Source organism: Hermetia illucens, chromosome 4, assembly GCF_905115235.1.
Source record: "Hermetia illucens chromosome 4, iHerIll2.2.curated.20191125, whole genome shotgun sequence".
Lineage (NCBI taxonomy): Eukaryota > Metazoa > Arthropoda > Insecta > Diptera > Stratiomyidae > Hermetia > Hermetia illucens.
Genome location: NC_051852.1, coordinates 76801379 through 76821379, shown reverse-complemented (window position 1 = coordinate 76821379; position 20001 = coordinate 76801379). Strand labels below are relative to the sequence as shown.

Genomic DNA, 20001 nt, shown 5'->3' with positions numbered 1-20001 from the left:
TGCTAAACGTTATTTCTACTACGTGTTTCTGGGAGCCAGATACGGACCTGGGCTAAGAGGGCTTAAACGGAATCACCGGGGGCTTTACAGTCTCCCTCCGGAATTCTTTATTGCAGTCTGTACAGAGCTTCATGCAGCAGTAGCAAAAGAGGATGATTGTTAAGATCCCTAAAGTGTACATCCGTGTTGAATGAACTAATTGCCCGCTGCCGCGAAGCCAATAGCCAAAGTCCTGACACATGAAAAAACACCACACGAGCCTAGTTACGAAGGAGTAGATTGGTTTTCGCTCTACACGCAATTTTCTGATTATTTCCTAAACCACTGGTTGCGAGACAGTGAGTTGTTCTAAAAACAAGGCACCTGAAAATAATAAGGCTTTTCGCAAAGATCGAAATTTTAAGGCCAATTCTATGATTTAAGATAGCATATGTTGCATTACTCTTCACTTGCCTTGGATTTTTCAATCAGATTCGACTTTCAAACAGTGGGTGTTAGGAAATAGGATTTCGGAGTTCAGGAGGGTTCCTGAAAACAAAACGAAGCCGATCATAAAGTGACGAAAGCCCGCAAAAAGCGTCAAATCTGTGGGAGGCGTGAAATGCTGTTCTAATCGCGAAAGAAACCGGCAAGCAGGCCGATGTTAAAACAAACACGCTTAACATACAGAATATCATTTAAATTCGAAGCACATTCAACGTCGAAACCGAAAGAAAATCAAACCGCACTTCATAAGCAGCTTTTTTTGGAGTTTCGTTAAGCCGTAGTATTTAGGGACGCGATTGAATTCAGATAGTTTGATGGCTAGGGCCATTATTTTGATTGGTTTTAGATATCCGGTACCATTGCAAAGAACAGACAAAACGATAAATCCAAAACCACTGAAAAATTCTCTAATTTTGTAGACACCACCACCGAAGCGAAATTTTACCTTTATTTAGTTTATTGACCAGGACAATTATCTGAAGGAAAACAATGTAAAGCGGGAAATGAGTAGAAAAGTGCAATTATAAGATGCTGAGGAGAGACAATAAGTACAAAAAATATACAGAAGACTAATGAAGAGAATGTATGTATGTAGCCTAGTGAAAAGGCAGCTAAGTAATTTATCTTTTGAGGAAAACCTAATCATTCCATTTCATTAAGGTTTTGTGTAGAAGAACATTTTATTAAAATCGGCCTACCAATTGATACAAAATTTGGTAGACATATGAGGACTATGAAATCACATGCAGTGAGTGCAGGGCGGTAGAGAGAAAATCCGGGTCCGGGGTGAAAGTTATCGTGAAAAATTATACGTATCCTGGATGAAATGTATGAATTTATGTATTTTAAGGGGGAAATCCCTGCAAATTGTAAATTCAATAATGTTTTACTAAAAATTGGAAGTATTTATTTTTATTCGTAAAATTGCATATTATTGACATTGGAAGGTATTTAGACATTTTTTTTTGTGGGTAAAAAAAAACAAGCATCAAAGCAAAATGGCGGCGCTCTAGCTCATCAAAGTTGACCCTTCAGGTTTGTGCCGTGTAGCGCCCAAGTCCTTGTAATGATCTGTAATCAATGGGTAAATTTTTTTTTATTAAAATATGTTATTCTGCTTTGCATGAACCTACATTTAGCGTTTAGTTACGTCGCGGGAAAAAAGTTTAAAGTTTTCGTTCGTGGAGAGCAAAGTTTATTATCATCAACGGCGCAACAACCGGTATCCGGTCTAGGCCTGCCTTAATAAGGAACTCCAGACATCCCGGTTTTGCGCCGAGGTCAACCAATTCGATATCCCTAAAAGCTGTCTGGCGTCCTGACCTACGCCATCGCTCCATCTTAGGCAGGGTCCGCCTCGTCTTCTTTTTCTACCATAGATATTACCCTTATAGACTTTCCGGGTGGGATCATCCTCATCCATACGGATTAAGTGACCCGCCCACCGTAACCTATTGAGCCGGATTTTATCCACAACCTGACGTTCATGGAATCGCTCATAGATTTCGTCATTGTGTAAGCTACGGAATCGTCTATCCTCATGTAGGGGGTCAAAAATTCTTCAGAGGATTCTTCTCTCGAACGCGGCCAACAGTTCGCAATTTTTCTTGCTAAGAACCGAAAGTTTCCGAGGAATACATGAGGACTGGCAAGATTATAGTCTTGTACAGTAAGAGGTTTGACCCTATGGTGAGACGTTTCGAGCGGAACAGTTTTTGTAAGCTGAAATAGACTCTGTTGGCTGACAAAAACCGTGCGCGAATTTCATCATCGTAGCTGTTATCGGTTGTGATTTTCGACCCTAGATAGGAGAAATTGTCAACGGTCTCAAAGTTGTATTCTCCTATCCTTATTCTTCCTGTTTAACCAGTGCGGTTTCATGTTGTTGGTTGATTCGTCTTCGGTGCTGACGTTGCCATCATATATTTTGTCTTGCCTTCATTGATGTACAGCCCAAGAGCTCGCGCTGCCTGCTCGATCTGCATGAATGCAGTTTGTACGTCTCGGGTGGTTCTTCCCATGATGTTGATATCGTCAGCATAGGCCAGTAGTTGGGTGGACTTAAAGAGGATCCTACCTCTTGCATTTACATCAGCATCACGGATCACTTTCTCCAGGGCCAGGTTAAAGAGGACGCATGATAGGGCATCCCCTTGTCGTAGACCGTTGTTGATGTCGAATGGTCTTGAGGGTGATACTGCTGCTTTTATCTGGCCTCGCACATTGGTCAGGGTCATCCTTATAGGTTTCGTCGGGATACCGAATTCTCTCATAGCCGTGTACAGTTTTACCCTGACTGCTATCATAGGCGGCTTTAAAGTCGATGAATAGATGGTGCAACTGTTGTACATATTCCATCGCTTGCCGCAGAGAGAAAATGTGATCTGTTGCTGATTTGCCTGGAGTGAAGCCTCTTTGGTATGGACCAATGATGTTCTGAGCGTATGGGGCTATCCGGCCTAGCAAGATAGCGGAGAATATTTTATAGATGGTACTCAGCAACGTAATACCTTTAGAACTGCTGCATTGTGTGATATCTCCCTTTTTATGTATGAGACAGATAATGCCTCGTTGCCAATCGTCAGGCATGGATTCGCTGTCCCATATCTTGAGCATGAGTTGATGAACCACTTGGTGTAACTGGTCGCCTCCATATTTAACCAATTCGGCTGTAATTCCATCGGCTCCTGGCAACTTATGGTTTTTAGCTGATGAATTGCACGGACTGTTTCTCCTAAACTTGGTGGTGGCAATATTTGTCCGTGTCTTCAGTTGGCGGGACCTCCAACTCGCCGATGTTCTGGTTGTTCAGTAGCTGAGGGGCATCAAAGGTCTAGATTAGTACTTTCCGAAAGTTGTACTCGTTTTCACGTGATGTGTGAAATGCGCGACTAAGGAATCAAAATGTTTAGGGTCCCTCAATAAGCATTTGGAACAGATGTAAGTGAAAACTGCTATTGTTTGATGGGAATCATGGGTGAGGGCAGGGCAGTTTATCATGGACACATCCAGCTGTATCCAGGGGTCCTTGAAAATATGGAAAAAGCCTGGTAAGCGAATCTCACACGAAGTTAACTATATATATTAAATGGAGCCAGTTTATTTTCACTGACTGTTTTATAGAAAAACTAAAATTATACCTTTTAAGTCAGCGACCGATTTATTGTTCAATGAGATAATCCACTATGAAGGTAGCAAGTTGCTACCGAAATATACATTTAGAACAATAAATCGGGCACAGATATAATTTTGGTTTAACTATATATGTTATTGTTCCAGTATTGTTCGTTGCCTTTTCTATCGCATATTGTATCACATCGTTTAGATTTTAAGTAGGCAATGTAGTGATAAAAATAGCAGCTTTAGGTCCGACCGGCTAATTAAAGCTAAGGGTCTGAACTTGCGGCTAGTGAATGGGAAGATACTCGTACTCGAGCAGGTAAGGTGTAATTTTATATATGAGATGTCCTCTAGCAAGCCCAGGGTAATCTGAAATTCGAATAATTCTCCTCAATGATTTTATTTCCTGTAATTTAGTGGCATCACGCTTCAAAACTACAAGGGCGGACTACTTAGTAGAAACCATATGGAGAAGATTTTGTAAGGAAATATAAATACTTCTAAAAGAATGCATCCCTAGAAAACAGAAGGCCGTGGAAGCATACATAAAAAAGAAAAAGGAAACCTAGAAGTCCTAGAAATTAATTTTCCAGGTTTTAAAATAAGCATGAGTGGCGAGATTCAAATGGATGAAACGTTCTATACAGAGGGCGAGTAAGTATAGTATTGATGAGTTGAAATGCAATGATGACGTCATACAGGTTGTAGAATACAAGAAATTCACAAAAAATGGCAAAATTTCACCCCCCATAACTTTGTTAATAATAGTTGGATTTTCTTGTATGTGTTCTTCATGAAACCCATACCAAATTTTATGCTCCTGTGATGAACATAAGGGGGGTTGTCGGGTAAATTTCTAAAATGTGGAAATTTACTATTCTTAACTTTATTTGTGCAGATATCGGAACCGGATGTATTTTGAGGCCTAGATTTAGTAGAGATGTACTACCGTGATTTTTTTCAGATTTTTCGGTTGGATAGGTTCTGAGAACGAGACCTCTTACACTTTTTGGGGGTCATATTTTGAGCCCTCACTCCCCTACGTTTCACCCAATATAAAATATGGGACCAGATTCGAAAAGAACTAATTGAGCCCTTTAATTTGATACCCCGTCCGTCCGGATAGCTGAGTGGTTAGAGCGCAAGGCTGTCGTACGGAAGGTCGCGGTTCAAATCTCGCTGGTGGCAGTGGAATTTGTATCGTGATTTGACGTCGGATACCAGTCGACTCAGCTGTGAATGAGTACCTGAGTCAAATCAGGGTAATAATCTCGGGCGAGCGCAATGCTGACCACATTGCCTCCTAGTGTACCGTTACGGTCTTGAATGAGGTGCTCTAACACACTTCAAGGCCCTGATCCAACATGGATTGTTGCGCCAACGATTATTATTATTATTAATTTGATACCCCACATGGCCACATTTTATGAAAAAAAAATTGCACCCCCATTCACATGTATGGGGAGCCCCCCTTAAACTTAACACAAAATGGCGCCACTTGCTGCATGTAAAGGGAACAACAGATTACATACTCTTACTAATTTTCGTGACAATCGGTCCAGCCGTTTCCGAATAAATCCGCTGTGACAGACAGACAGACATCGACTCGATTCTAATAAGGTTTTGTTTCACTCAAAACCTTAAAAAAGCGGAAACTATAAAAAAGTTCCGCATTTTTTTATTGTCCAAAAAATTGAGGTACCGGTAAGAAAAATTGAAAAAATAGAATTGATTGATTTACAGATCCGAGTTATTTCTGATGTTCCACAAACAGATAGCCCGCTGACAGGATCGCGCATTACCCAAGTAAAGTTGCAAATTCAACAAACTCCACCCGAAATAGAGACCCTCTAGCTGGGCACAGAATATTTTCGCTAACAGGGGTTGATTGCGTGGTAGCAGTTAACCTTGGAATATATAAAGAAACACATGAAAAGACATTGTGAAGGAGAGATTTTGTTCTTGATGTTGAATTTTTCATTTTTCTGCCACGTATAATATTTTTCAAAGAATCTACTTTTCATCTCCAGCGGCGAAATAGGAAACACAACTTTAGGTGCTCTTCCTTGTCCCTGAGAAATGACTCATGAGAAATCGAGCAACCAAGTTCCACAATATAACCCAGGGACCTGATCCTTCCTACTATGGTAGTTTGGAGTATTTTTAACTTCTCCTATAGTTCAGCAATAGTTAATTTATCCTCCTCCTCTAATGATACCACCAATTCAACGCTTTTAAGTCGCTTTGGCCAGAAAAAATAACAGAAAACAGTTATTATTCTGCCACCTTGTTAAGTACTTTCAGAAATACTCCCAAACCGTCAATCAATTGCATTTTGCTTGACTTTTTTACATGTCGCCATTTTAATACTAAGTTTTATGAAAAAATGTACTATTCCCGGAAAAAAGGATTGGATGGAAGCGTGATAGTTACTTCTACATAAAGTTCGTTTCTAACGATCATCCACAATCACACCCTAGCGATCGTAGCGCGAGTCACGGCCGATCCAGGAACTGCTTCAGTCAGGTGAAAGGTTTGACGTTTATTCCGTTCTGCTTTTCTCAGCTCTCCGGGCTTTTTATTGTTATACCTACTTTTTTCCGGAGATCAGGACGACTTCGAGTGAACATCATCATGTTGCGCTGTGTTTCGGTACGTGACACTGTGTGGCTCGCATAAATCACAAACATTAAATTGCATAACCTCGCTCACAATTTAGAAATTGCGCCGATTCAGTGGTATCCTCACGCCACGGGCTTTTGCGTCCACCAACGGAGGAGCACCGCCAAAGAACCCAGATGAAAAGATGCCTCCAATCATTGATTTCGAGGATCCTGATTATCTGCCGCTGCCCTTCTATCCAGAACGTCAGAACGAACCTCTGGAACAGCGGAAGCAGAGGCATGAAAGATACATTTCGTTAGCGCCAGTTCTAGTTATTATTGATTCCCTTTGCTCATAGGCTTCTCTATCAGTCCCGCAAACGGGGCATGCTTGAAAACGACCTCTTATTGAGTACGTTTGCTGCAAAATACTTGAAGTCAATGTCCTCAGAGCAAACCGCCATGTATGACAAACTTATTAACGGACCAACAAACGATTGGGATATTTACTACTGGGCAACCGATGCGAAGCCAACACCAGAGGACTATAACAACGAAATAATGCAAATGTTCAAGAAACACGTCCAGAATCTGGAGAAGGAGGTCCGCCTGCGTATGCCAGATGTGCACAGTTGAACGAAAAAAACAGTGACCGACTGTCGATAGTCCTGTATACATTTGCTTCAGAATATAAGTTTGTTTATTAAAATATTCTTCACAAACTGCCTCTCATTGCTCATCACTAACATCTTTCAAAAACTTTGTACAGCGTCGGTAGGTTGGTCAACTCCGTGATGAATTCTTTCATTCGCCGGCTTGGAATCAGGAACTGTCTAAAGGCTGGGTAGATTACATGTTCAATGACCCATTTCTGCTCAGTTGTCTTCTCTCGGTCGTGCGATATATAAGAATAGAAAGCTGCAGTCTCTCGACAAAAGGACTCGAAACACTCTTCTTCACTCTCCCAATCGACTTCAGTAGCTAGTCGAAGCAAGTATATCGGAAGGCGATGCAAAGACGGTTTGTGATTCGTAAGAAGCACGGGAAGTGTATTTAGGAAACCATTCTCGTCGATATCCAATGCAAAATACTCCCTCATGATCGGCGATTTCTCAATCAGGATTTGCTCGACACGTTCGGCAAGTTCATCAAGAGGTCCATCCCCGTCAGTCCAACCGCTTTCTGATGAGCGCAGCGCAATCATGGCCAAGCTCTTCACTGGCAGTGCAGGGCTTAGCTTGATAGTTTCAAACTGAGCAAATTTATAGATAAGGAGTTGGTAGAAAAGGTCGCGGCTAAAAATACAAAAGGAGAAACAGAACATTAGTTTTTGTTTGGAAATACTATTCCCGTTTTCAAACCTCAGCTTCATCGTATTGCACAAGTACAATTTCGTGCCATACTGGAACAGTGCGTCTGTTCGACTCACAACTCCGACGAATGTTAATTCTTTCAAAATTTTCCTGAATTCGGAGCTGCACGCCTTCTCGACAGCTTGCCTCATATTCAAAACACTGCTCAACTTTGTCTCCTTTCGCGCTGAAGTCCCTGCAGTGGGTGACTGCAATACACTATTCTCCGCAGAACACGTGCTTGAATCCAATCTCATCGTCTGATCATCAGCTCGTTTCTTTACCGCTTGCGAGCAGAAAAATTTCTCTAGCTTCTGCTCCTTGTGATCGGTCCGCACCATGTTTTGCGCGTAAATTTTTTTGGTTTCGTCTAGATTCTTCGATTCGGGAGATTTCCAGGCGCCAGGTAACTTCACCTCTCGGTAAAATTTTCTTGTGCTGTTGTTGCTGGACAGTTTTTCATCCAAATGTAGTCTTATGCTTTCGATAATCTCATGTTCATTCAGAAAATGAACCTCATGTTTCGTGGGATGTACGTTTACATCCAGGTTCTCTGGATTTATTTCGAGGCTGATGTATGTAAATGGACGGTTGTCCTTTCCCAAATATTCGCTGTAAACTGACTCAACTGCTGTCTTTAGTGACTTTGATTCGACCAAACGATGATTAATGAATAGCAGATTAATTCCACGTTTTGCGGAGTAATTTAAGTTAGTCACAAAGCCTTTCATTTTGAATTGCGAATCCGCATCTTCTAAGTTGATTTCGAACAACTCTTTGGCGATATCGTTCCCGTACACTGTTCGGATGTTGTCAACAATTGTACTGTTCGCGTTGGTTCGAACCGCAGCATTCTCGCCAAATTTTTTTAACATAAAGCCAACAGCGGCGTTATGTACAGCATACTTGCTAACGACATCGGAGATTAAGTGAAATTCGTCGCTTGGCGATTTTAAAATTTGGAGACGTTGGGGCACGTTGTAGAACAGATCCTCAACAGTGATAGTAGTTCCTTGGTTACCAGCGCAGGGTTTCGGTTGTGATTTTAGTTTACCGTCCTCATAGATTGCTCTGCCAAATTAAAGGAGATATTGCCTATAACTGACTGACTTTAGTATACCATACATACTTAAACGCACACTTTTCTAATCGTGTCTTTGTTTGAATGGATAAATGTGCAACGTGGCTTATACTAGCTAGCGCCTCACCGCGAAATCCGTACGTAGCTATCGATGTGAGGTCTTCAAATTTTGTCAACTTAGAGGTCGTGAAACGTTCGCAGACAATCTCTAAATCTTCTTTGCGGATGCCTGTGCCATTATCTTGGATCTGCAGAAGTTTTAATCCACCTGACTTGACAGTGATGTGGATGAAGCTGGATTTGGCATCTAAACTGAAATTCGAATGAAAGAAATTTTATTTGTTTTGATATTTGAAAATACAAGTAGTGAACATGAGAACAGGGCAAGAAAGACTTTCAAAATACTTTAGATTTCGTTTTCAAATAATTCATTATTCATCAAAGTACACTACTTGCCAAAAATCTGAGCAAACCTAAAACGGCGTTTCAACTAACCGCTTAACTATAAACAAAAAGCAAACTTGGACGTAAGGCCCTGCATACTAAGCACTATTAGAAATCAGTTATTATCATCATCAACAATCGGTCCGGACCTATGCAAACGAAATTGCTCTTTCTACCAACCTCTTGAGCCAGGTTTATTACCCACTTTGGTCGCTATGCAGGTGTCGGATTCGTCCATTCTTCTGCGGAAGCGACCAATTGCGAGATTATTGCCTTGTACAGTAAGACTATGGACTATGGAAAGACATTTTCAGTCGTGCACAGATTTTTTCGTTTATGTTGCTAACGACTGTTGAATCTTCTTTTCTGTGCTTGACCAATACGTCCCTTCGTTATCCTCGATCCTGCTGCCACTACTATAAATCTAGTCTTGCTTTTGTTGATGTCCAATCCGAAATGATTAATCTGGATGAAAATTTCCTTCGCCACGTTCCCTCTTACACATGATATCAATATCATCGATTCATCCACCAATTAGGCAGACGTAAGGAGGATCTAATCCCTCATACTCGCCTTTACGAAAGGGGAGAGAAAGTCGGTTATACTTCCCAATCTCGTATTTTCTCGGAAGTGGGAATATATTTTAATAAATTTATATATATTTTATAATTTCAGAGGGGTGCCGCATATTTTTTCCCCGGATCCGAATTTTCTCGCTACGACTTCCATTGTGTTTGTGTTGAGTACTGCCGATAGTGATTCGGCTGTTTCGATTTGGCATCGTCTAATCAATTTTTCTTAGGACGTTGAATTCTCCCAAGGCCTTGTAAATTTCTACCATACCATGCTTCGATAGCCGGTCCTGAATGATGATGAAAAAGTTATGCCAATTCTGATCGTATTTCGTAACTTTTTTCATCAACAGCCGCAGGAATATAGGTTTGCTGATATACCGTCGTATCTAGATGACTTGTAGTTTTTCAATTTATAGATTGAAAGGACGGTTGGCGTAGTAGTATTTTATCAGCAGGTTTTCTATTAAGAAATTCCCCTGCATATTCTAATCCATCTAATATGCCTATTTGATCGGAGATATATTTCCCTCTTTATCATATACAGTTGTTCCGATCGCTTTCTTGGCCGCACCAACGATAGAGCCGTTAAGGTATTTCCAGACTTCGTTTGCCGTAGGAGTTCGCTACGTTTGTGATTCCTGTATCCAATGCGTTTCTATAGTCGTCTAGTGTCGTGTTCGTTTAATCTTGTCCTGGTGGCTGAACTTTCTAATTTGACTTCCTGCTGCATGTGATTTGTAGCGCATTGGATATTAGAGTAGAGTAATATTGAATAGTAGAGTTTTCTGCACGTTGTAATTTGCAAGTGGCTGCATGCGATTTAAAGTTAAAACTAGTGTTGAATAGAGGTTTTGAGTTTCGAATTGAAAGTGATGCCATTATTGGATTAATGGAAGATGAAAGGTCGCCAAATGCCGGTATTAAATATTAAAATGAACAAAAGTCTTTCGTTCGTAATTTTCCCCGAAAATTGTATAATGTTGTGGAATAACCTACCGAAGTTAAAAACAAATTCTTTTGCGAATTTAACATAAGGCGAACAGCACGATTGTCAATTTAAGTAATTTTCATAAAGTTGTTGGAAAGCACGTGGAAAAACATGTGAACATTCGAGATCGGTATTAGCTCTATCTAAATTCGAAATCGAAAACTTGTTTGATACTGATTAACGTTCACGCCCCTACAGAGGAGACTGCAGAGTCGGAGAAGGATACCTTTTACGAGACAGTAGAACGAACCCTCGAAGCCTGTCCCAGATATGATATCAAAATTATACTTGGGGATTTTAACAGTCAAGTAGGGAAGGAGCCCGTATTCAGGCGATACGTTGGCTCCGATAGCTTACACGAAAATACAAATGACAACGGACTGCGGATTATTCAATTAGGTTTGCGCGGAAAGCGGTTCACAAACTTACGCGTCTCCAAACGGGACCACTTTCAACCAAATTGACCACGTGTTGATCGAACGCCGCCACCTCTCAGCCTTGATGAATGTCAGAACATATAGGGGGGCCAATATAGACTCGGAACCCTATCTCGTTGGCATGGTGCTCCGAGCTCGAATAATAACACCACCTAGAATCCCCTCTGACAATCAGGTGAGAGTTAGTGAAGCATCAACAAATGATCTTCACAACCACCCGAAGAACGTGATCATGGATACGGCCACAAACATACTTGGCCCCATCCGTAAAAGGAGTCGGAACGGCTGGTTTGATGATGAATGTAAGCTAGCAACGGAACGGAAGAATGCTGCATACCGAGTAATGTTGCATTCTCAAAGAACGCGGGCACGCGCAGAGACTTGTCACGTACTCCGTCGAGCGGAGAAGCGACTTCACAGACGGAAAAAGGAAGCCTAGGAGAACCAACAAGTCTGTGAACTAGAAAAGTACAGGGAGGAACCGCACCAGGCGCGGAAGTTTTACCAACAAGTTAGCAGGATGAAGCCATGGTCATCCTGCCGAGACAAAGAGGGAAATCTGATTTCCGACAGAATGTGCATATTGGAGCGACGAGTTGAGTACTTTGATGAGCTACTGAACAATCAGAACATCGGCGAGTTGGAGGTCCCGCCAACTGAAGACGACGGACAAATACTGCCACCACCAAGTTTAGGAGAAACAGTCCGTGCAATTCATCGGCTAAAAAATCATAAGTCGCCAGGAGCCGATGGAATTACAGTCGAATTGGTTAAATATGGAGGCGACCAGTTACACCAAGTGGTTCATCAACTTGTGTTCAAGGTATGGGACAATGAATCAATGCTTGACGATTGGCAACGAGGCATTATCTGTCTCATACATAAAAAGGGAGATATCACACAGTGCACCAATTATAGAGGTATCACGTTGCTGTGTACAATCTATAAGATATTCTCCGCTACCTTGCTAGGCCGGATAGCCCCATACGCCCAGAACATCATTCGCCCATACCAAAGAGGCTTAACTCCAGGCAAATCAGCAACAGATCACATTTTCTCTCTGCGGCAAGCGATGGAAAAACTGTTGGAATATGGACAACAGTTGCACCATCTGTTCATCGATTTTAAAGCCACCTATGATAGCATAGTCAGGGTAAAACTGTACACGGCCATGAGAGAATTCGGTATCCCGACGAAATTGATAAGACTGGCTAGGCTGACCCTGACCAATGTGGGAGGCCAAATAAAAGCAGCAGGATCTCTCCATTCGATATCAACAACGGTCTACGACAAAGGGATGCTCCATCATGCGTCCTCTTTAACCTGGTCCTCGAGAAAGTGATCCGTCATGCTGAGGTAAATGCAAGAGGTACGATCCTCTTTAATTCCACCCAATTACTGGCCTACGCTAACGATATCGACATCATGAGAAGAACCACCCGAGACGTACAAACTGCCTTCATCCAGATCGAGCAGGCGTCGCGAGATCTGGGGCTGCACATCAATGAAGGCAAGACAAAATATATGGTGGCAACGTCAGCACCGAAGACGAATCAACCAACAACATCAAACCGCACTGGTCAAACAGGCAGAATAAGGATAGGAGAATAGAACTTTGAGACCGTTGACAATTTCTCCTATCTAGGGTCGAAAATCACAACCGATAACAGCTATCATGAGGAAATCCGCACACTGTTGTTGTCAGCCAACAGAGCCTATTTCAGCTTCCAAAGACTGTTCCGCTCGAAACATCTCATCATAGGGTCAAAGCTCTTACTGTACAAGACCATGATCTTGCCAGTCCTCATGTATTCCTCGGAAACTTTCGGGTCTTAGCAAGAAAAATTGCGAACTGTTGGCCGTGTTCGAGAGAAGAATCCTCCGAAGAATTTTTGGCCCCCACATGAGGATGGACAATTCCGTAGCCTACACAATGACGAAATCTATGAGCGATACCATGACCGTCCGGTTGTGGATAAAATCCGGCTCAATAACTCACTTAATCCGTATGGGTGAGGATGATCCAGTCCAGGAAGTCTATAAGAGCAATATCTATAGTAGAAAAAGAAGACGAAGCAGACCCTGAATAAGACAGAGCGACGGCGTAGGCCAGGACGCTAGACAGCTTTTAGGGATATCGAATTGGTGAACCTCAGCGCAAAACGGGATGTCTGGAGTTCCTTATTAAGTCGGGCCTAGACCGGATACCGGTTGTTGCGCCGGTGATGATGGTGATGATTACAGATAATCGATTATAAAGCATTGTTACATATTACATATCTGTTTTATCTGTATCTGTTCTGTATCTGTTCTGTTCTATCATTTCATGCTATGTTGTTGGCTTTTAAACAATTTTAATAGAAATCAGTTACCATAATAAACTGTTTTATTTGTTTATTTATTCAATAATTTAATTTAAAATTTATATCTTCTTTCTCCATAAAATTGTTATCAACTTTGCCTTTAATATGTTGGCTACTAGCCAATTCAAAATGAACTTTTAATGAAATTAAATGGAATCGAAGGATGACTTATAATGCTTCTTTCGTACATCACAGTGATTAAAGTCATTAAACCTGAATCAGTTAAAGGATTACACCGTACGTGTTGATTATGTCCAAAACAGCACCGTTGTTGGTTCTTATGTTTCAGATTTTACGGGTTTTTCCATGTATGCAGTTTTCCTCATTTCTGATAAACAATAATATCCCAATAAAGGTTTCTCCCACAAGTTTCCTTATCCTGTAATTGTCGTATCTTAATTAATCTTTTTTTCCAGTTTTTCCTAAAAGTGCTACCAAGGTAGAAAAGTTGTTGACGTGGGTCTTTTTTCGAGCTAAATTTTCGAAATGTGGAGGTTCTCGCATGTTAGTTTCCTAGCGTCGTTCACTTTCTTCAAAATATCGGCGTTATGCAATGACAAACGGTTGTTCTATTACATTAGTGTGGATTACCACTATTTTTTGCGGATCTACAGTAGACTCTCAAAATAACGAACCCCCAAATAGCCAATTTTTTCCCATTAGGTGCTATAAATAGCGAACAACAAGTCGCTTGAACTAGCGAACACAATTTGCAGGACTTCCAATATAATTTAAACTGTTCGAAATATATGTTCGTCGTCCTTTGTTGGTTTTGTACAGACATGTTCCATTACTTACTTTATGTAGACTATATCTGTGCAATAAAATTGCCTCGAGTGAAATAAGAGTACAATAGCCGAAAAAGATATTCCAAAACATCAAGAATATTTTTAATCCTTGAAGTGAAAGGAAAAATATGAAGTGACTTAGACAATGGATTAACCGTTTCTGGGCAAAACCATAATTTATCGAAACCGTCAGTATACAATTAAAAATCGAAGAAAGAAAATTTTAAATAAAGTCTATGGCGCAATGGGCACCTGCAAAAACAATTTTGAGGGAGCCTGAGCAACCAAGGATGGAAAGGCGTTAATAAAATGGTTTATAAAATAACGTTCTAGGCGGCTAACCGATGAAATTGCTCAACAGTTCCATGTTTTCTTCTGAATCGGAACTGGTGAGAAAGAATAATTTCTTTTCCGTCCAGATGTTGTTGTAGCTTGGATAGTATGAGTTTCTCGAATAGCTTTCATATTGAGAGAAGCGGGCTTATCGGTCTATAGGACGTGAAAAGCGTAAGATTTTACCTTCCTTCGCGATTATCGTTATAGTGTTAGCCAGTGGCTCTTTAGAGATAGAGGCGAGAGATAGAGAATACACCACTTGAAAATTACTGGCGAAAGTCTATCTGAAAGCAAAGAATAACTAAATCCATTTATAACATTATAACACTATTTTTAAAAAGTGGTTGCTGGTGATTTTGGATTTACCGGATCATTCAAATCTACAATAAGGATGAAACTGCTTTAGTTTGGAAATTGCCTCCGAAAACGAACAAATAAAGGATTACATTTCTTGCTTGCATGGACGCAACGCCTTATCACAAGACTACACTGCTTCCCATTGGTAAAGCCCGGAACCCTCGACTTTGCACAATTTTGAAATTCCGCTGATTTACAAAAGCCAAAAATTCCATGGACGACGGGAATTATTTTTAAAAGTTGGTTCTTCGAATTCTTCGTTCCAGATTGAAAAGGTTTACCGATCAAGTCCCTTCTGCTTTTAGATAAGGTCCAGTGGATTGCGAATGAAAACTGATGATATTTAAGTAATGTTTTTTTCCCGACCAAACCTCACAGCTTGCATTTAACCTGTAGACCAAAGTGTTATCCTTATAACGAGAACCATCGCTTTTCTATCGGCAATTGTTAAATATGGAATAGGGGAAGCGTTAAAGAAATTAATGATGAAGGATAGAATATGAAGCTCGCATTCAGCTTGGAAAACATCGGCAAAAAAGCAATGACAAAATGATGGAATAAAACTTTAAGTTCCAATAATAGGGAAGAGGTGAGAAATGCAAGCATACATCGCAACTACGCCGACTTTGTTCCACACCATCGATCGAAAAGCAATAGTTTTTTTTTCTTATACCGCTTTTTAAGTTTTTCATATTATATTTTTAGGAATCATACACAGGTTTAAACATTCTAACAGTGGAACTTGGAAGAATCAAAAACTGCATCTAAAAATATGGATGACTGCCAAATATTTCATGATTACATAATTGTAATGATAATCAAGCACTTGTGATTGTGATTATAATCATGTAATCACAATCATATAATCTCGTAATAATAATCCTGCATTTTCAGTTCCGATTGCGTGATAATTACAAGAAAAGCAGTTATTGGGTCGATTTTGAGTTTAGTTGAGAAGGGGGGGATATTTATTGGGGGATGAGTTACTACAGATGAAAAATTTGCACTTTTGGGATTGGTTTGGAGCATTATTCGGTAGGTTGCTTTTGGTATGTTATTTAAATTGTTAGGATGATCTAATTTGATACATTTGTGGGTAACAACCACGGCTTGGCACAGTACGACAGAATATTGCTTGGCAGGATGCATGTATTAAAAACACTATTAGACAAATGTGTGCCTGTTAGACATACAATTTAGTGGATGAGTGCATCGTTTCAGAGGACAGTGGGATTTACCCCAAATTTTCAAAAAAAAAATCATTTTTTCAAAAATATCTAAAAAAACAAATCGGGATATCGGAAGCCGAGCCCTTTGGGGGGGTTTGGGTTCATTTTATGTAAAAATACAAATCAACGTCATAAATACTGTGCATGACGATGCGTGCATGTATAAATTGATGTAACGCATCTTCACGCATTTCCAGTTTACTACGTGCACAAAAGCCTACATATATATGTTAGGTACATAAAATAAAAACCGCTGGTAACCAGAATGCACATGTCTATTATATTGGTTACTACCGGCAAGCTTTATTACACATTCATACATATACATACACGTGTCTACTTGGAGTAATTGACACTGAAATGCAAATAACTAAAAAAAAGTCAAAAAAGGAACACTAAAACGTTCCCACGACTCCGCCGTTCATATAAATTCACTTTATATGATGATGAAATTAATTAATTAATTAATTAATTTAATTAATTAATTTACCTGAAATGCTAGGTCTAGATTTCATATAGTTGCATCACTGTGGTTTTTTTCAGATTTTCCGGTTGGTTAGGTTCTAAAAACGAGACCTGTTTCACTTTTTGGGTACACATTTTGTGCCCCACCTCCCCTATGTTTCACCCAATATCAGAAGATTCGCCGCATATAAAAGGCCACACAGACCACATGTTTTCACCAAATTTCTTGTGTAAACAAAACCTTAAAAAGGGCTGGGAAGATTTAATATTTCACTCGAATATCAATTATTCTCGTTAATTGTGACATCAGCATCATATTTGTATGGCTTAGGATGCGATAAATTCGCGCGAAATTGCCGGATTTCCATGAAGCTTGGCATGCGACATACTGTCCTCTATACCCGCGCAAAAGTTAGTACTCCCAGGGTGAACTTGCGAGGATTTATCAATCAATTTCTAAAAGTTGGTAATATAATATTAGTAGGTTTATTTGAGCATATATCGGAATGGGACATATTTTGAAACCTAGATTTCATCTAAGCCCACCACCCTGATTTTTATCGGGTTTTCGGGTTGGTAGTTTCCGAAAATGAGTCCTGTCTCACTTTAAGTATGGACATTTTGACTCCTTACTCGCGCACTTTGCAATTTACATTAAAACTAATATCAGATTCGGAAAATACTAATTGAGGCCTTTCATCTCATATCCCACATGACTACATTTGATGAAAAAAAATTTACATCCCCCTTTACATGTATGGGACGCCTCCCTTTAAACTGCACGTAAATTTATGTCACTCATTGTATGCTGAGTTTTCATAGTTCGAATATGTCAACAAAATTTCGTTCGGATTAATTTAGCCGTTTTGAAGAAAAGTGCGTCTGGCAGACGGACAGACTGTGAATAAATTTTATTAAAACCTCAATAAAAAAATAGTGAGAAAATACTACTAAGTACGAAAATGTAGCCGTTCTCCCGCTGAAATATTAAGTCAACATTTTTTGCTTAGAATCGACCATTTAATCAATTTCTCTGATTATTTCGAAAAAAAATCCACCCCGGAAAGGAGGTGCCACACCCCTTCGGTGGGAGGCGCACATCGACGTTATATAACTTGTGTTTCTTATGGCATCCTCTATTCCCACTCGAAATTTCGGAGGTCGCACCCGATTTTCGGCGTTGATGACTAGACTAGATTACATTATTACATGATTGCAATCGTAATCATGGCCTGCGATTATGAAAATCACGTTAATATCTTATTATAATCGCAATCATAAACGTAATCATGATTTAGATTTTGCCCAGCTCTAGTATTTACCAGGATTGGAGATGAAAAATGAAATATCAGGAAAAATTCTGGGAGATCTTATAGTAAAAAGACAATAGCACAAATGTTGCAAGAAAATTACGTGTTTCTTTTTAATTCAACTTCGCTGAGAATGATCTTCACATTCGATGGTTCATCAATGGAAATAGTATTATACCACGTACGTCCTTCACTTGCAGTTGCAATTCTAATATAAAAATGTCGCGATACCTGTTTTCGATTAACTCCTTCAGGGCATTCGCCGGTCTCTGGATGATTTCGCCTGCCGCTATCCTGTTCACTACAGCATCGTCCAGGCGCCTAATTTCCACAGGATCCATTATCACGCCAATTTTTGCGATTACAATTCACGTTCTTATTTCGACTTGAACCGATTCTTATCCCGCCAAGACTGTTTACAATACAACGGTGACGCCCGGCAGTTTTGACATTTCCCATTGACACTACGCTGCATGGCTGCAGGTTAGATTCGACGCTGTCCAAAGTGGGCTTAGGACAATTGGAGTGTTTTGAGTTCTACTCGCAAATGACTACCTTCCGTTCGCTTGGTAACATAACCGGCAGACTCTTGCTGCACGGAAAGAATGTGTCGACCAGTTCTTGCTGTGCGGCCGCGGAATCATCGATGAACATTTTTGATCGAAACGCAAAACGGATACAGAAAGAGAGAGCCGCGAGGAGGTAACATCGATATTCCGGGGAAAGATTTATTTTAGCGATACACATGTTACTCCTTTCTTGTTTGAGAACAGTCAAGTGTTTTATTACATCTACATCAATGGCTGTTAAGTCATTACTCATATAGATCAGAAAAAGGAATCACTGATCAATTCTCCTTTTTCCGGTGAAGTCCTGATGTGGAGCTGTTCGATTACATAAAGGAAGAAGTTGGGTTCCGGCTGTCTGACAGAGTATTCGATATAAAACGACAATTCAAAGTAGCTGCGGACATTGGTTGCAACCGAGGATTCGTATCCAGGCACATTCTAGCAGATTCTGTAGAAAACCTTATTTTGTGCGACATGAGCCCGACGATGCTTGAACAATCTAATGGAACCCCTGGCGTAAAGATCGAAAAGAGGGAAATGGATGAGGAAAAGCTTCAGGTACGCTTTTCGTATAGCTTCCAGACATAATAAAGCAATTGCATTCGTTCATAGTTTGAAGAAAATTCTTTGGAACTAGTCATATCTAATTTGAGCCTGCACTGGGTTAACGATCTTCCTGGTTGCTTCCAATCAATTATAAACAGTTTGAAACCGGATGGGGTATTCATGGCGACTATGTTTGGTGGGGACACTCTTTACGAACTGAGATCCTCACTGCAATTGGCTGAATTGGAAAGGAAGGGTGGACTATCACCGCATATTTCTCCGTTTACCCAAGTGAGTACTATTCACCGCACAATATATGTATAATGTGAAGGAAATATCGTAGATTAGAGATGTAGGGTCGTTGCTAAATAGAGCCGGTTTCACTATGCTCACAATCGACACAGATGACATTGTTGTTGGGTATCCAACAATGTTTGAGTTAATGTGGGATTTGAAAGGTAATTTGGATTTTTTTAATGAGTTTATTTGAGGGGCTACAATCCAAGATGCGTTTTCCAGGAATGGCTGAGAACAATGCTGCGTTCAATCGACCCCTTCATATAAGCCGAGAAACGTTAATGGCGGCGGCGGCCATCTATAAGGAGCTATATGGGAAGGTATTGTTTTCATAACGCAATAAACTTAAGTTGGTTTTCATCTGCTGATCCTATAGGACGAAGGCATCACAGCTACATTTCAAATAATTTATCTAGTGGCGTGGAAACCTGGACCAAATCAACCGCAGCCTTTAGCACGAGGAAGTGGCGAGTTTTCACTTAAAGATCTTGGAAAAGTGATCCAACAAGGTGGCAAAGCAAAATCAAGTAAACATAAGAAGAGTGGTCCGGAAGTGAATAATAAACATAATGATAAAGAGGGAGAAAGTTGTAAATAGGGATTCAAATGTGTTTAGCCTCCTGCTTGTAAATAAAGATAGACTAGTCGTTTTTAA

At 40.3% G+C, this 20001-nt stretch overlaps 3 protein-coding genes across 3 annotated transcripts; 2 read left to right on the top strand and 1 right to left on the bottom strand.

Moving 5' to 3' along the window:
- The first annotated feature begins 6097 nt into the window (after positions 1-6097).
- LOC119654975 (succinate dehydrogenase assembly factor 2-A, mitochondrial) lies at positions 6098-6931 on the top strand. Its single transcript, XM_038060635.1, has 3 exons — positions 6098-6258; positions 6326-6507; positions 6569-6931. The coding sequence occupies exons 1-3, from the start codon at positions 6241-6243 to the stop codon at positions 6843-6845; spliced, it is 477 nt and encodes a 158-aa protein (XP_037916563.1). The 5' UTR covers positions 6098-6240; the 3' UTR covers positions 6846-6931.
- LOC119654973 (DNA mismatch repair protein Mlh1) lies at positions 6892-18407 on the bottom strand. The gene is made up of 4 exons (XM_038060633.1): positions 18166-18407; positions 8691-8954; positions 7571-8632; positions 6892-7504 (listed from the first exon to the last, which is right to left on the bottom strand). Exons 1-4 carry the CDS (start codon positions 18273-18275, stop codon positions 6952-6954), a joined length of 1989 nt encoding a protein of 662 aa, XP_037916561.1. The 5' UTR covers positions 18276-18407; the 3' UTR covers positions 6892-6951.
- Positions 18389-20001, top strand: LOC119654974 (arginine-hydroxylase NDUFAF5, mitochondrial). Its single transcript, XM_038060634.1, has 6 exons — positions 18389-18636; positions 18806-19061; positions 19116-19340; positions 19393-19507; positions 19569-19666; positions 19723-20001. The coding sequence occupies exons 1-6, from the start codon at positions 18482-18484 to the stop codon at positions 19942-19944; spliced, it is 1071 nt and encodes a 356-aa protein (XP_037916562.1). The 5' UTR covers positions 18389-18481; the 3' UTR covers positions 19945-20001.